An 18735-nucleotide genomic window follows, 5' to 3' on the forward strand; every position below is an offset into this window, starting at 1 on the left:
GATGAAGCTCGGAAAAATCCCTCACTAAAGCCATCTGGGATATTAGTACGTGAACTCATCCGAAGTCACAATTGTCATTACATTCAGCCTGCAGAAAGTCACTATAAACGGTTACACACTCCCTGGACTACCAAAGTTGACACTGCTTCAACATCAGAAGTCACTAAAAAAGAAAAGCCAACTCTACTACGATCAGTAGCTATCACTAAAATTCAAACTACCTGGGACAGCTGGGCCCATTTATACACTGATGGATCCAAGAATCCTTTCAACAACAGTGCTGGTTACGGGATCCATATCCACAGCTCCAAACCCCAAGCACATTCGGTTCGCTTGCCTGATGGTCAGTCGGTATTCACTGCTGAATTGGAGGCAATTCATCATGCACTCAAACTCATACCGGAACTTCCGGAAGCAAAGGCAGTCGTCCTATCAGACTCGCCAAGTGCACTTCAAGCCATCAGCGGCAGAAACTCTAACTCCAGGCCAAACACAGTCAACAATATTCTATACGAATATACAAAACAACGGACCAAGGGCAACAGGTGGAGCTGTGTTGGATTCCCTCTCACATAGATATTCATGGAAATGAAAAGGCTGACTCGCTAAACAAAGCGGAGATACAGCCTATTCCCTTTAGTAAACTAGAGATAATAAGCAAAATCAAAGCTCCCATAGCCCAAAGATGGCAAGCCCAATGGGACGCAAATAAGATTGGCAGATGACTACACAAAATTCAGCCCAAGATCCACCAAAAGTCATACTCATACTCAAATGAAAGGAAAACTGAAATTGCCATCTCACGCCTCAGACTCGGTCACAAAAAGCACTATGACAAGATTTGTTCATCTTGCAATCAGGCTGAATCCATTGCTCACGTGTTACTATAGAGTGTCAAGACCACGCACCAGCCCGGGCTCGGTTAAAACAAGAATTGCAGTTAGATCCGTTATCTGTCATAGATCTCCTGAGTCCTGAAGCCAAGAGATGCAATAGCGAAGGCCAAACTAACTCTGTTTCTGAGAGATGGACAGCTACTCGGACGTACATAAACCGAGCAGACAAGGATAAAAATGAAATTATATCAATATACGAAAATAGAAATCATATCAATACAAAAATTATGTGAATACCCCACTCACACACATGAGTCCCAAAGAGGGACATGTCAGCCGAAATTGCCTGGGCAGAAGGCGACCTCTTAAACACTTAAAGCAAGAACATCATTCAGTCTTGCTTGACAACGGTATAAGGATCTATGCCGAAACGGCGCCTTTACAGTAATTAAAGAAGTTGTTATTTCGCCTCTAGCGTACACGCCTACAATGCATCTTCGAAGAGATCGATCATCGTTAATAGGTTTCGGTTCATGTCTTATCTTCTGTTGTTCTTTTTCTGCTTTTGTTATTTGATAAAGATGTTCCTTGATTTGCCTACTTCTATCAGCGAAGGAGACTGAGAGTACGATGGCGTTCAGAGGGGAGGTCAGCGCCCACTTGAATTGAACCTTGAGTCACAGGTTCCCCGATTTGATCAAGTTGAGATAATTATCATCGATAGAAAGCGGTTCTAAATTGAAGACGAATAGGGCCTTGCCGATTTGAAAGTTTGTTCCCTCAATATAGTTGCCTATGTTCTCTCTCCAGGTGTTCATACCATCAAACCTGCAACAATAAACCTGGTTGCTGTCGTCTAAAACTTCACTCCTGAGTTTTGTCTTCTGTCATCATCCTGAGCGTCCATCCAAGGGCGAAAATACGCTCTTGGACAATACCATCAAACATATTAACATAAGCTTCGATATCTCCCGCTTCCACTGGCTGCCCGGGGCTCTTTCATCCGTGTACAATCCAACCGTTTTTATGTTAGAGCCTTGGAAGTTGAACGGATTCTTCGTGTTTGAACCGGTCGTAGCTGCTCCTTTCCACGAAGCCGACGACTACGCGGGTTGGACAATGGTCTAGGAACAGATTGTCGTATGTGAACGTCATCTTAGAAGAGCTGACACTGGCTTGTCGGATATCCGTTTCCGTGTAAGGATACAAAGCATTGGCCCTTTCCAACTGTTTCGCGTGAGCGAGAACCAAAGCATTATTCATCCTCAGCTTTCAGACTTTCAAGTACACGTCTTGCAACTCTATCTTGTATTCTTTTCCAGTCTCTCCATTCATCAGTGCGAAGGGCGCGCTAGATCGAAACAGTTTCACGTTGACATCGACTCCGTTCTCCAGGTGGCGGTTGAGGTTAAACACGTCTTCCATGATGGATCCTTCCAAGGTTAGAGACTTGCTCAGAGCTATGAAAGACGCTCGACTGAGGAGACCGTCATTTCCCCCAGCAAGAGAATCGGTAGAATTGAAGTCGGCATTGTCGTCTCTGGAATCTTTGTAAAACAGTTGCGATTGAAGTTGAGAATTTCTAGCATCCTCACCGTATCCGAGTAAGGTTTTTATCATGGTTTTGTAAGCATAGCCGCCATTACTGGAACTGACCAGCTGACCTTGAAGATACACTGACACCTGCGACAAGAGCGCTGTTGTTTTAAAATTTCATGAAATCATATATTTTCATTAAAAAATAAATACTACATATTTTTTTACTACATAATGACCAGACACCTACAATATTGTAAAAGAAATAGTTATTTTATGTAAATTTTGAATTAATGTTTATTATGAATCTATGTAATATTATATGTTGATTGAATGTACGAAAAGTACTCTTATATATTTGTTCACATGTGATAATGTTAATTTGTATTCATTATAAATACACTCAAAACTAAAAAGAAATTAATTATCCTATGATGAATAGAGGTGTTCGGAAAAAAACCCACCAGGACTTGATATAAATTCTTTTTGTAATACAAAGTGAGATCACTTACACAGCATATGCATTTGATGGGAACACCCACCATACAAACAGTATCAATTATGTGATGCCCTCTGAAAATCTCTATGGGAAGACATCTTCCGTCGTTAGGACAATGAACTTCTTCGTCTCCTTCAACCTCTTCTTCATTATCTCCATTGTCTTCGTGGCTTTTGCTGCTGCTGGTTTCAGCTGTTTCATCTGTTGAGTCGGCTATCTTCTATGCCACCTTGACAAATAGCAAATTGTTCGCCAAAACGTTTTTACTGGTTTTCACCTGACCCCTGTACACTACGTAGGTGCAGGTCTCAGCCTCGACTGTATATCTCTCAGGGATTAAGACAGACATGGGTCAGAAGGGACCACTTTGCTTATTGTCAGCTTTTCTTTCTTCAGAACGGCGAGAGCGCATCCTTGCGACAATTGACTCACGGTCGCCCTGTTCTCGATAGTCTTAAACTTGCCTGCAGTAACAACTTTGAGAAATTGATCATATGACATGTCCACCAACCCTAGACTGCTTCCTGTATAACCATGGCTGTTCGGCCTGTTTTTGTTGTTGATTTTTCGACTTCTTTTCGTTGACTTTCGGCATTTTTGAAAATAATTCCTGAAATAAATAATAAAATAAATAATTTTGAAAGTGTCATAGTTGTGATAGTGATCATTTACATAATTTATCTTTTTTAATCTGTATATTAATATTTATTTTTGTTTTGAAATAATGTTTTTTTCTAGATACAAAATACTTTATTTAAAGTATGTCACTAACATTATCAATATAATAACATTTATGAATTATGTTAAAACGAAAAATAATTTACTTAAAGTTGATATATACTCATTACAATAATCATGAATATGATATATAAATATTATGTAATTAAATACACCCTTTCCTCTGCATTGATAATACATACTTAATTTGTTTTCTTTCAATTCAATCAACAAAAATGTTAAAAGTACTCACAAAATATTGTATACTTTCTAAATAATTGCATCTTCCCGAGGCAAGGGCGTTAACTGACTATACAGTCCAGTTTCCACTTTTATATTCAGTTAACTCCCTTGCCACGGGAAGATGATTGATTCCATGCAAAGGTCAAGTCAGCTATATGATAACCAAGCCTAAATGTGATGATTACTTAATCCTGTGTATCAGAGAATATACGTATTATTGCAGTCATCGCCTCACTGTTCACTTTTAATTTATGACGTGAAGCGACCCCCACCCCGAGTTTAGCGCGTGTGTGGTTAGTATAAGTGATTTGTGACAGTAGTGTTTGTCAGAGTAAGAACACTGGTTATACACTCAACCTATAGCTACTCCAGAAAGTCCCGCGTTGTATGTCTTTGAAATAAGCAGTCATACTGCATGCTAGGATTATATACTGCATAAAACAAGTGTTGTAAAATTAATTGATAATTTTTAATTTCTAATAATAATAATAATACTTTAGTTAGGAAACAGTAATTTGTTTGTAGATTTCGGAGTTATTGCAGTATGTGCCGTGTCTTCCATTATACACGTATATGGATGAAGGTGATCGGAAGGTATATACACATCTTCACACGGCGGAGGATGAGGATCGGAGGTGCTATAGACTCAACACTTGGGATCGGGGTTGCTATATAGACTTTATACCAGGGGGTTGCCCTGTACACGAGGATCGGGCTGCTATAGACTTTATATCAGGGGGTGTTCTATATCCACACAATTTTGGGGTGCCCTGCATTCACGAAGACATCTACTCACATTGACGTTTGGAGTCTGGTATGTGTTACGATACTTCATATACTTTCTTTGTTGTTTAACGCCGCACTCAGCAATATTCCATCTACATGACGGCGGTCTGTAAATAATCGAGTCTGGACCAGACAATCCAGCGATTGACATCACGAGCATCGATCCACCCAATGAGGACATGCATCAACCAAATCAGCGAGCCGGACCAACCGATCCCGTTAGTCGCCTCTTACGACAAGCATTGTCGCTTGTTACGGCAAATATGGGTTGCTGAAGACCTAATCTTCACGGGCCACGTCATAGAGACAACTATACTGTTTGGAATATTGTAAATAAACGGTTACCCAGTTTGGCATCTATAAACTGTTTGGAATATCGTAATTTGAACATTTACAATATCAGGCAGTTATCTAAGCTGTTAGGAATATGGTAAATAAACTGTGACAATATGTCATTTTGGTATCTATAAACTGTTTGGAATATGGTATTGTGTAACAATGTGTTATACAGGCATCTACACTGTTTGAAGTGTGGTATCATGTTACGAAGTGTCATACAGGCATCTACTGTTTGGAATATGGTAATTTAAACTGAATTGTTTGATAGACATTTCTTAGAAGTAGAGGGATGACAAAGAGGACAAATCAACTTTTTTTTTACTGTAATATAAATGTATAGATCTTTATACCGCTATCAAGCAAGAGTAAATAATGAACATGGTACAGAATTATATATGGTATGGTAATTTAAACTGTTACAATATGTCATACAGGCATCTACATTGTTTGGAGTGTGGTATTATGTTACAATATGTCATACAGGCATCTACATTGTTTGGAGTGTGGTATTATGTTACAATATGTCATACAGACATCTACATTGTTTGGAGTGTGGTATTATGTTACAATATGTCATACAGGCATCTACATTGTTTGGAGTGTGGTATTATGGTACAATATATCATACATGCATCTTCACTGTTTGGAGCGTGGTATGATGTTACAATATGTCATACAGGCATCTACATTGTTTGGAGTGTGGTATTATGTTACAATATGTCATACAGACATCTACATTGTTTGGAGTGTGGTATTATGATACAATATATCATACAGGCATCTACACTGTTTTGAGTGTGGTATTATGTTACAATATGTCATACAGGCATCTACACTGTTTGGAGTGTGGTATTATGTTACAATATGTCATACAGGCATCTACATTGTTTGGAGGGTGGTATTATGTTACAATATGCCATACAGGCATCTACATTGTTTGGAGTGTGGTATTATGTTACAATATGTCATACAGGCATCTACATTGTTTTGAGTGTGGTATTATGTTACAATATGCCATACAGGCATCTACATTGTTTGGAGTGTGGTATTATGGTACAATATGTCATACAGACAACTACATTGTTTGGAGTGAGTGAGTTGGGTTTAACGCCGCTTTTAACAGTATTCCAGTTATATCGCGGCGTGTCAGCTTAATGTGGGAGGAAAGCCCGAAGTGATGCAGGTCCCAGACGTTTATCACTTCGGTGAAACCCACGAGCGCGGGTATGGTGCTGACAAACCTAGAAACATAATTTGGGCGAACCGGGATTCGAACCCACAATCATAGGTTTCTGGCGTGCCCAAGGGACGCAACTCTGCACAGCGAATCGCGGCGCCTTAGACGACTGGGCCACCCGTGCCCCCACATTGTTTGGAGTTTGGTATTATGTTACAATATGTCATACAGACATCTACATTGTTTAGAGTGTGGTATTATGTAACAATATGTCATACAGGCATCCACATTGATTGGAGTGTGGTATTATGATACAATATATCATACAGGCATCTACACTGTTTGGAGTGTGGTATTATGTTACAATATGTCATACAGGCATCTACACTGTTTGGAGTGTGGTATTATGTTACAATATGTCATACAGGCATCTACACTGTTTGGAGTGTGGTATTATGTTACAATATATCATACAGGCATCTACACTGTTTGGAGTGTGGTATTATGTTACAATATGTCATACAGGCATCTACACTGTTTGGAGTGTGGTATTATGTTACAATATGTCATACAGGCATCTACATTGTTTGGAGTGTGGTATTATGTTACAATATGTCATACATGCATCTACATTGTTTGGAGTGTGGTATTATGTTACAATATGTCATACAGGCATCTACACTGTTTGGAGTGTGGTATTATGTTACAATATGTCATACATGCATCTACATTGTTTGGAGTGTGGTATTATGTTACAATATGTCATACATGCATCTACATTGTTTGGAGTGTGGTATTATGTTACAATATGTCATACAGGCATCTACATTGTTTGGAGTTTGGTATTATGTTACAATATGTCATACAGGCATCTACATTGTTTGGAGTTTGGTATTATGTTACAATATGCCATACAGGCATCTACATTGTTTGGAGTTTGGTATTATGTTACAATATTTCATACATGCATCTACATTGTTTGGAGTTTGGTATTATGTTACAATATGTCATACATGCATCTACATTGTTTGGAGTGTGGTATTATGTTACAATATGTCATACATGCATCTACATTGTTAAGGGGTGGTATTATTTTACAATATGCCATACAGGCATCTACATTGTTTGGAGTTTGGTATTATGTTACAATATGTCATACAGGCATCTACATTGTTTGGAGTTTGGTATTATGGTACAATATGTCATACAGGCATCTACATTGTTTGGAGTGTGGTATTATGTTACAATATGTCATACAGGCATCTACATTGTTTGGAGTTTGGTATTATGTTACAATATGTCATACAGGCATCTACATTGTTTGGAGTTTGGTATTATGTTACAATATGTCATACAGGCACCTACATTGTTAAGGGGTGGTATTATTTTACAATATGCCATACAGGCATCTACATTGTTTGGAGTTTGGTATTATGTTACAATATTTCATACATGCATCTACATTGTTTGGAGTTTGGTATTATGTTACAATATGTCATACATGCATCTACATTGTTTGGAGTGTGGTATTATGTTACAATATGTCATACATGCATCTACATTGTTAAGGGGTGGTATTATTTTACAATATGCCATACAGGCATCTACATTGTTTGGAGTTTGGTATTATGTTACAATATGTCATACAGGCATCTACATTGTTTGGAGTTTGGTATTATGGTACAATATGTCATACAGGCATCTACATTGTTTGGAGTGTGGTATTATGTTACAATATGTCATACAGGCATCTACATTGTTTGGAGTTTGGTATTATGTTACAATATGTCATACAGGCATCTACATTGTTTGGAGTTTGGTATTATGTTACAATATGTCATACAGGCACCTACATTGTTAAGGGGTGGTATTATTTTACAATATGCCATACAGGCATCTACATTGTTTGGAGTTTGGTATTATGTTACAATATGTCATACAGGCATCTACATTGTTTGGAGTTTGGTATTATGTTACAATATGTCATACAGGCATCTACATTGTTTGGAGTTTGGTATTATGTTACAATATGTCATACAGGCACCTACATTGTTAAGGGGTCGTATTATTTTACAATATGCCATACAGGCATCTACATTGTTTCGAGTTTGGTATTATGTTACAATATGCCATACAGGCATCTACATTGTTTGGAGTTTGGTATTATGTTACAATATGCCATACAGGCATCTACATTGTTTGGAGTTTGGTATTATGTTACAATATGTCATACAGGCATCTACATTGTTTGGAGTTTGGTATTATGTTACAATATGTCATACAGGCATCTACATTGTTTGGAGTTTGGTATTATGTTACAATATGTCATACAGGCACCTACATTGTTTGAAGTTTGGTATTATGTTACAATATGCCATACAGGCATCTACATTGTTTGGAGTTTGGTATTATGTTACAATATGTCATACAGGCATCTACATTGTTTGGAGTTTGGTATTATGTTACAATATGTCATACAGGCATCTACATTGTTTGGAGTTTGGTATTATGTTACAATATGTCATACAGGCACCTACATTGTTTGGAGTTTGGTATTATGTTACAATATGTCATACAGGCATCTACATTGTTTGGAGTTTGGTATTATGTTACAATATGTCATACAGGCACCTACATTGTTTGGAGTTTGGTATTATGTTACAATATGTCATACAGGCATCTACATTGTTTGGAGTTTGGTATTATGTTACAATATGTCATACAGGCATCTACATTGTTTGGAGTGTGGTATTATGTTACAATATGTCGTAGTGTGAGTCGGTGAGGAAATTTTATAAAGCCTGAAATCTATAGTCTATACTGGATTTACTAATTTTGCATTATGTATTCGAGTTGAACTATTGGGCTGCATACACACGTGTATTAAGAGATAAGAGGCAAATTCAGGACACATCACGATTGTTTCTGAACGGGTCCCTGCATGGTCAGATGTTGACCGAAGGTTTATCAGATAAGGACATTGAACTTTGATAAATTGATAGCTTCGAAAATTTATAAAATTAGTAACAGTGCAGTGATTAATAGGGTCGATGCTTGTCTTAACTAATGGGAAATTGCAAACTTGAAGACGAATGAGGGGACTTGATTTTGATTGAAAACATATTTTATTGCGGAAAACCAAATGGATTAGGCACAAGTGACACATTTACGAGGCCTTCTCCTATATACATTTCATTACATTGTGGTATGTGAATTCTGTGGTGCAGAATAAATGTACAGTGCATAGGAATTACAAGTAATGAAAAAATATAAAACACATATTCATATATATATATATATATATATACAGTATTACACACAAACACATATACCTACATACACTCACAAATACATCTACATATATACATATGATGAATTTACATTTTTGGTATACAATGGTACATGATATATTTATAAAATAACACAGTAGTTAATAAACTACATGTAATAGACATTTTAAATTTATGTGAAGGGCGGGAAATCTAGAATGTAACTAAGCTTTGATAGTTACAGGGAATGCAATTGTTTTACATCAAAATCAGAGTGTTGAAACAACCATGTATTATATGTACTAGAAACTTGTAATATCCAGATAATTTGAAAGTAGCTCGAGAAATATAATTCTTGTTTGTTTCTAAAAATTAAGTTAATTTAAATTAAGAGGGCATTGTAGAAACCATCCAACCTATCAACTGCTGACTTCATGTTGATTTCATGTTTGTTACTGTAAGTTTCGTTCATAATAAGTGTAGTAAACATAAAGCCGTTTGTTGATTTTGATTAAAATACATTGAACGTTGGTTGGATAACCGCATATATACTCTATACATTAACGCTAAACACCTAGAGGTGTACATATTCTTATATGTAGGGTGTGTGTGGCAGGGTGAGATGGGGGTAGCATCGTTAAGTGTTCGCTCGGTAGGCCAAACACCCGGGTTCGAATCCATGTATGGGTAAATTCTTGTATCGAACTATTATTAACTTCCTGGGCGGTATTTAGAAAGTATACTGTAAGGTTAAATGCTCCACATGAGCATTCGGTTGTATTGGCATGTCTCATTTATGCCAGATGAGGGCGCATTATACAACCAGGTACAGTCTTTCTGTTTTTGACTCTATGTTTAACAGACCTCATTATCCACGATAGGTCTGCCATATACTACATCACAATGTACTTATGGTGTTATTGTTCTAGCATCAGCTAAATGCCAATTTCAAGACAAAGAACATTCAGGATAATAACATTCAACAATGAAGTTTTTATTGAGGTGACATCATGGCCCAAAGATACTGCCAGAAGCAAGTGATAAATCCCCGCCTGTCAGGGATGAAGGGGGTCATTACTGTACTTAATTAATATTTCATCACACATGGTATACATTTGGTGGGCGAATACTTTGAGTAGACTAATGTTTTATATGGCAATTTAGAAGATAGTTATTAATTGCAGGATATTTACTAACGTGAACTTTAAAATGGATTTTACAGTGAACTTGTTCCTAAGTTCTGAGTTGGAGTCAATACATCTTCAACAGCATTGTAGCCTTTAAGCTTGTAGGACATACAATATATTTCATGATATTTATATTTTCATATCTGCCAGTCTCAACAGCAATCTTGGCATTGCAACATCTAAATCTAGGGTAGGATGTTCTCAAATGTTGAGGAAGGTCACCTATGCTTAAACACATTTCAATATTTAGAAGGGATTTAAACTAACTACAGTACAACAATATGATTTGCTTGTAAGGATGCTGCCATTACTGAAAGAGATTTAATCTTTGATTAAAAGTGCAACGAAGGCTGCTTGGTTTCCGATTTCGTGACTAATCCAGGCAAAGCCAAATCCAAATTTAAATGATTTTTTTATTTGTGTAGAATAATGTTTTACATGACAATTTAGAAAATTCAGTAATCATTGAATGAAAGCTCACGAAGAAGTATATTGACAACCCCCGTTTTTTTGTCATGTTTTTAATGTGTCACAATTAGGCATATGAAATAACCTGAAACATGCACTTGTCCGAATAGTGATATCAGAAACTGCCCTGCCCTCCAAAGCAGGAAATACTACTAGTCCATGGGATACTTTTAACATAAGATAAAAAGTTATAATAAAGCCAATTTGCATCCCTGATAATGTTTGTTTGTTTGTTTGTTTTTTAACGCCACACTCAGCAATATTCCAGCTATATCACGGCGATCTGTAAATAATCGAATCTGAACCAGACAAATCCATTGCTTGACATCATGAGCATCGATCCACGCAATTGGGATACGATGACATGCATCAACCAAGTCAGCGAGCCTGACCATCCAATACCGTTAGTCGCCTCTTACGATAAGCATGGGTTGCTGGAGACATTTTCTAACCCTGATTTTCACGGGTTGTTTTCAATGATCATACTATGTATGTATCTTATACTATTATCATTACTATCTACGCATTCTCACTGAATATATCTTTGTCTGTATATATATGCATCACACACACACACACACACACACACACACACACGCACGCACGCGCGCGCGCGCGCACTGTGCTCTGGCGACTTTTCTCGACTGCATTGTCCCAGATGAAAGCGGATCTACCTGCGCGCATGAATTCTTATATAAGACTAAACGAGGAGTATCATTCTTTACCATTAGATAAATATTCATGGTGATCTATATCATTAATATATATTATGAATTATCAGTGTAATGGAAATAAATATTTTGTTTCTTGTTTTACTATTCCAGCTATATAATAATCGAGTCAGGACGAGACGACCAGTAATTGATATTGTGAGCAATGCTTAACGCAGGGTACGATGCATGACATCAACCAAGTCACCGAGCCTGACCACCCGGTCCATTTGGGGGCCTCTTACGAACAGCATAGGTTGCTGGAGTGAGTGAGTATGGTTTTACGCCGCTTTTAGCAATATTGCAGCAATATCGCGGCGGGGGACACCAGAAATGGGCTTCACACATTGTACCCATGTCGGGAATCGAACCCGGGTCCGGCGTGACGAGCGAACGCTTTAACCTCTAGGCTGCTGGGGACCTAGTCTGACCGAAAATCCCTACGGTGTTTTAACTGAATTTCAGTTATACCCCAGCATGTCAGCTTGTGAGAGAAAAACACAACTGACGCTGGTCGAAGAAGCTTAAGACTTTGGTGAAACCCACAAGTACGTATAGCTGACAGTCTCCATTAAGTATAATATGTAAGTAAAGTGCCAAATTATGCTAAAAAATTCAAACACAAAAAACAGAAACAATTTTTTATGCATTCGGAATACACCAGGGAAAAGGAAACATTCATGTATATCTCGGATTTTTTTAATACAAATACTTTGGAAACAGGGACAACTATCGGTTTAGGTGTGGCTGGACTAAATATAATTTTTGGGTGAATCTGGAATTCGAAACAACAATCTTAGCACTTGGGTCAACAGTGTCCTACATCGGGAACGTACATCTCAGGAGTACAATATTTACAAAACTCATCAATGTCATCTTCATCCAAACAGTTTCACGGGAGTGGCATGTTAGATTTATAGTGTATATAGATGAAATAAGGATGAAAATGACACAACACAAACAATTAACATGTCGGGATATTCTCACACGTTATACAAATGTATGTACAGATCGTTGTTCAACAGATCGAAATGATATGCATACAGAAGGTTTGAGAATTATCAGTAATTATTATTGACCTCAAATCAATAGGGGCCATCAACCATGTAGTCCAAATGAGCGCAATGGTTTAAACATGTTGCAACTGTCTCATATAAATATATATACAAAATACCTTATCACCTCAGTGTAGATAAACGATAAAGGTGACCCCTGAGTGAATGAACACCTTAAAAAACATACTCATTATCAATAGATATATTGATACTTTTTTTATGTTAGATAGCTATGCAGTGGAGCATGGCAAAATGGCTTTATCAGTTCTTAGCAGCATGGGAACCGTATATCAAATTAGGAACCGACAATCGGAGGTGGTGGTATTCTTTTCATTGCTTTTTAAGACTGAAATAGTTTGTTTTCTCTCTATTGGAGCCAAAACACCTTTTTCAACGCATCAAGCATGTCCAGTTAACTGTGAGTGAGTGAGTTTGGTTTAACGCCGCTTTTAACAGTATTCCAGTCATATCACGGCGTGTCAGCTTAATGTGGGAGGAAAGCCCGAGGTGATGCAGGTCTCAGACGTTTACCACTTCGGTGAAACCCACGAGCACGGGTATGGTGCTGACAAACATATAAACATAATCGGGGCGAATCGGGATTCGAACCCACAAACATAGGTTTCTGGCGTGCCCAAGGGACGCAACTCTACACAGCGAATCGCGGCGCCTTAGACGACTGCCCCCCTCCACACAAACACACAGTTAACAGATATGGTCTGGCGTTCAGTACCGAGCCTGCTTCAATCAGGCCCGAGTAAACCCAGGGAGTTAAATAAGTGAAAACATTTTATTTCCCAACTACAAATGTTCAACATACAATTTAAATCCGCAGTTGAGGTTTCTATTGTCGATGTTGTTCTAGTTCCACCAGTATGTTGTCAATATCAGCGGTCGGCGCCCTACAGTGACTAGTGTACCAGTCATGTGGGTGCAGTTTCCCTTGACAAATCACTTGCTGGTATACATGCATGATACAATCAGCGAATTTCGAAAGAAAATCGTCGTCCTCAAATAAAGTTTGTCTCATCGTCTTGGGAATCTCCAGTTGCACTGATGATGTACCCAACATGGCGGACTGGGTTGACAGCGTGAACACTGTTGGATCTGGCCTAAAACCGGACATGATTGGGTTCATGTCTACAGAAAACGGCATGCCATTTTTCACAATACCTAGGGGTTCGAACATATTGGTGAAACTTTCTTCATAACATTTCATTAACCTTGTTACCATTTCCTTGTCTTTGCAATATGCTTTCATACCGCCCAAACCCACATCTAACGCCAAGTCGCTTCTTCTGTCCCGTTTCCCGTGAATATCAACATGGAGGAGAGGTAGTTTGACGTCACATCCGTAAGAGCGAAATGACTCCAAAGCTTGATGCCATGGGCATACAGGAAATAGATCCCTTGATAGGAAGTTTGGGTCTACGTTCCGTGAATCGTACGGCCTTGTTTGTGGAATATTCCAGACCATAAAACTCGCCGGGACACCGAACACCGTCGACATATGCTTCGCCAGTTTCAGAACGATTTCAGATGCCAATAATTCTTGTACGTGTTTCTCTTTCTTTCTACCGTCCCATCCACCTCTCCACAATGCTATCCCGTGTGGGGCCGTCAACAGTATTGGTCCACCTAATTTAAATATATACGTTGATGGGTTACTTTGTGCCATTAGTGTAGTATCTATGTTGCTTTCCTCAGCAATGCCTTTCAAACGCTCACTTTTCAGTTTCGAATCAGTCTGTGTTGGGTGCCGAAACGTGTTGTCAAGGCCCCGTGCTGCACGTATGTCTAGCGGACTGCATAGTGTTGCGTGACGGTAGCGCATCTGTGGTCTGCCACACTGCTGGACCAATCACTCCAGTCCCATGCTTGCATCTGTTCAAGGGAAGGTTTATTCATATTACATACTTCTCGGGCGTGCTATGATACGTACTATGATACCTTGGTTGGTTGGTTGGTTGGTTTGTTGTTTAACGCCGCACTCAGCAATATTCCAGCTATATAACGGCAGCCTGTAAATAATCGAGTCTGGACCAGACAATCCAGTGATTGATATCATGAGCATCGATCCACGCAATGGAGATCGATGACATGCATCAACCAAGTCAGCGATCCTGACCACCCGATCCCGTTAGTCGCCTTTTACGACAAGTATGGTTTGCTGAAGACCTATTCTACCCCGGGATCTTCACGGGTCATGATAACTTGGAATCCTGTTTAGTATGCAATGGTGTTTGGTCGAAACATTGAAATGTCATTCACAACTTAACCCTGTGTGAAAATGTACCTAACAGTTGCAGACCAATGGTAACCACTAAGAGAGGGACGTGAGCTGTAGGATAACGCATGTTATTCAAAATGACTTCACGTCAATGAACTGCCCATACCATTGGTTTCTTTTCTTTAACACTACACCAAAAAGAAAATGTTCAATGGCCCACTTATATCAGTTTCACGAAAGCTCAACGTATACAGAATCAATCCATATAGTACAATCCTCGAATATGTCAGGTAATTCATTTTCAAGAATCCTTTTATATAAGACAGGGGTAAAAATATGCTGTAGCGTGGCATTTTGCTAAAAGAAACGGAGAAAAGTGTAAAATAAAATAATGACCCCTTTCCTTAAATTCAGGTCTTCTTCTGAAAATGAATGTTAACATAATTCAACTTAAACTGTCAACTTTGGACAAAATCATAGACAAGATTTAAATTGCATATATATAAATTGTATATTATATATAAATATATATTATTTGCGATGATCACTACAGCAAGTGCATATAATATTCGCAGTGCCGAGTTTAGTTGTGTGGCATATATTGTAGCACAAACTCGGGATCCCAAGCAGTTGTTTGCTCAGGTCGACTAATGCTTGACGCTGTGTGTTGTAATAAATTCAAGCGCTTCAAACACAGACGTATATTGATATCTCTATATACATCTTTGAGTAGTCAGATATATGTTCATATGAGCAGTGTATTGGTGACACGAAACAAGATGAATTATACTTACTGTCAGTATGTTGTATGCACACCGTGGGCTATAGCATAGTCTCCAACCGGGAGTGGAAGTACATTGCCACGATTGTACATACATACCTTGTCCCGACCTGACCTAGATAACTGTTATCATAACCTAATATTTGAGACTATTTGTGCATGAAATGAATTAATCATGATGGAAATAGGGTGAAATATGCACTTGGGTGACTGCATTCAAACTAAGGTAAAGCTTGCAGCATGGTTCATAATTCGTACTTCATGACCAAGTGTTTAATATGCATTATTCGGCAAAATCACGACTGCCTGAAAAATAGTTGTAAAAGTTATCACCAAACGGTTGGTAGAGCAAGACTCAATTAATACCATTGCGGGGGACACTTTTACAAATTTAATCGCATGGTTGAATAACTGCAAACGCACATCGTTCGCATCAAACAAGAATTGATACTCGTTGGTACATATTTCCGATCCATCCTTTCACAATACCAAGTCAAAGCATATCGAAGTAAGAGCGAGGTTAATATGTAACTTATAAAGTTACTTTATTTACAAACTAATACGACCAACGTGGATAAGATAACTATAAGTTTCTACTCGCCATCATAATAATTCAGTTAACAGTCTCAAAGTGATCTACCCGTGAAGATCCGGGGTAGAATAGGTCTTCAGCAACCCATGCTTACCGTAAAAGGCGACTTGCTTGCTGACGGGGTTAAACTCTTTGGTCATGTGGACAAGGCGTCCGACCTCTGATCAGAAGGTCCGTGGTTCGAATCCCATCACGGAACTCGGACATTTTATGGCCGCTACACATACACACCGTAATTTCCTGGGAGATAGTTGATTAAAATCAGTAAATTCATCACCCGGAAAAGTATTATCGGGCGTCCTGTATGTCAGACAAAAAGACTTTGATACTGTCCAACATACCCAACACCGTATGTTATAAATAAATATTATGTGTCAAAGTTGCGAGTCGTTAAGAGCTACATTATTTATTCATGAAACTAAAACCAATCTAGATAATAGAAAATCAAGTCCAGTCAGCTCTATTCCACAAATCAGCGTCCGGAAAAAGATATGGTTTAGAGTAGAGGCCTAATGAGTAATATAATAGATTGATTCCATAGACTAAAAATAAGGCTGTCATGTAAAGAGAAATCCTCGAATTTAACCAAATGAGATTTAAATTTAAATAATAGTGACTTACTACATGGAAACGGGAAATCCTGTATTTGTCTTTATAATTCTGTTGATTCGTTCATATTGTGAATCTTGTTTGTGCCTATCATTGCGAACCTATACTATATACAAATGACGCACGTCTTGTAAAGTAATGTTTGGGCTTGTTTTTGGTTACTTGGTAGTTGGTACACAGTTGTGTGTTGTTTTTTTACAAACACGTGTTTGATGGTCAGTCACCTTACATTGTAATGTTATAGTAAAGGTTATTCATAAGGGAGTGAGTGAGTTAAGATTTAACGTCACATCGGCATTATTTCAGCCATATCGTGACGATTATTCATAAGGACTCACGCCTATTCCATATTATTGTTTGTCCAATATCGTATCGGCTTGTCTGGACATCCTGCATGATATATTCTGATGGTTCCAAACATTTTGAGCAGGTTCGCTGATATCACTCACCAGTTAAACCTTACAAAAACGACACTAAAATACAATCGATACGGAAATCCCCCATAAGGTACATGTCCAATTCTCTTGAATGTCACCGATCTTTAAACATTGATATATAATACATACTTATAACATGTTCCTGTGTAAATTACATACACATTAAAAATTCTGAGTGATGAATCAGCTGACTGCACCCTACAGATCCATCACAAACACATATCAAACTTAGTGAAAACAGAGCAGCAGTTATGTGTTGCTTATTCTGGTCTTTCTTCGCCATGCCGTTTCACCTTTATTAATATTATAATGTTACGATGGTTGTGGTGCTGTCGCAATATTTAATCTTTGGTCATCCCTCTCTCTCTCTCTCTCTCCAACCAACCAACCAACCAACCAACCAACCAACCAACCAACCAACCAATTGAGTAATAATAAATGTTCATATATTAAAATCATCTTGGTACAACTTGGTACGCCACAATACCATTTGACCTGCTTTGTATCTTAAATTTAACAAACGATTTTCAGAATTTACATTTCAATGAAAATCTTGAAACTTTTTTTCACAATTGGCTTAATATTTTACTTTTATCGGTTTCTTTTACCAATGCTACCCTATTTTAAAAATATTCATACGCAAAGAAGTTGAGAAATATTCTTCTTTTTGTGGGCATAGAATCGAAATAACTAACAAACAATTATAACGTACTAAGAATTTGAGATCGTGGGAAAAGACACATATCATAATATGTAATGTCAAGAAGTGTAATAATATGCCGCTAATTTCCAACGTTTCATTGGTAGGCTAGCCTAATGTATCAAGCAAAAACATGCCCAAGATCAATATAGAATCGATTCGTAGTCAGTACTAGCCACTGCATCGTCTGTTAAGCAATTGTAAATCACTGTTCCGTCAATGAAACCTGAAACAAAAGTGTTTTGATAGTTAACTTATTATATAGTCTTTATGTGACTTACATCACTAGTCAAAGCAACAAGCGTTGCCGCGTATCGATAGATAGGCCATCTGGGATATTTTCCAATTACAACGTCCAGAAATTTGTCCTCAAAGGCTTAAAATGACGAATGAAACTGACAGCTGAATTATGACCCTTACTGACAACGGCCATAAACATACAATGCACCTGCCCCGTGGCCAGAATTAACTGGCAACGCCTGTAACGCTGCCTTGCCAATCAACGCTGGAAGCGTAATACCTACCACGTGACACTCCGGAAGCGGAAATACGACTTTGGGTAGA

General features: G+C 38.1%; 1 protein-coding gene across 1 annotated transcript; it reads right to left on the reverse strand.

Annotated features, from left to right (window-relative positions):
• Positions 1-13598: 13598 nt before the first annotated feature.
• Positions 13599-18681, reverse strand: LOC124111097. The gene is made up of 2 exons (XM_046470677.2): positions 18453-18681; positions 13599-14706 (listed from the first exon to the last, which is right to left on the reverse strand). Exon 2 carries the CDS (start codon positions 14654-14656, stop codon positions 13667-13669), a length of 990 nt encoding a protein of 329 aa, XP_046326633.2. The 5' UTR covers positions 14657-14706; positions 18453-18681; the 3' UTR covers positions 13599-13666.
• Positions 18682-18735: the final 54 nt, after the last annotated feature.

The sequence above is a fragment of the Haliotis rufescens genome, unplaced genomic scaffold (assembly GCF_023055435.1).
Source record: "Haliotis rufescens isolate VD_foot unplaced genomic scaffold, xgHalRufe1.0.p SCAF_2, whole genome shotgun sequence".
Taxonomy (NCBI): Eukaryota; Metazoa; Mollusca; class Gastropoda; order Lepetellida; family Haliotidae; genus Haliotis; species Haliotis rufescens.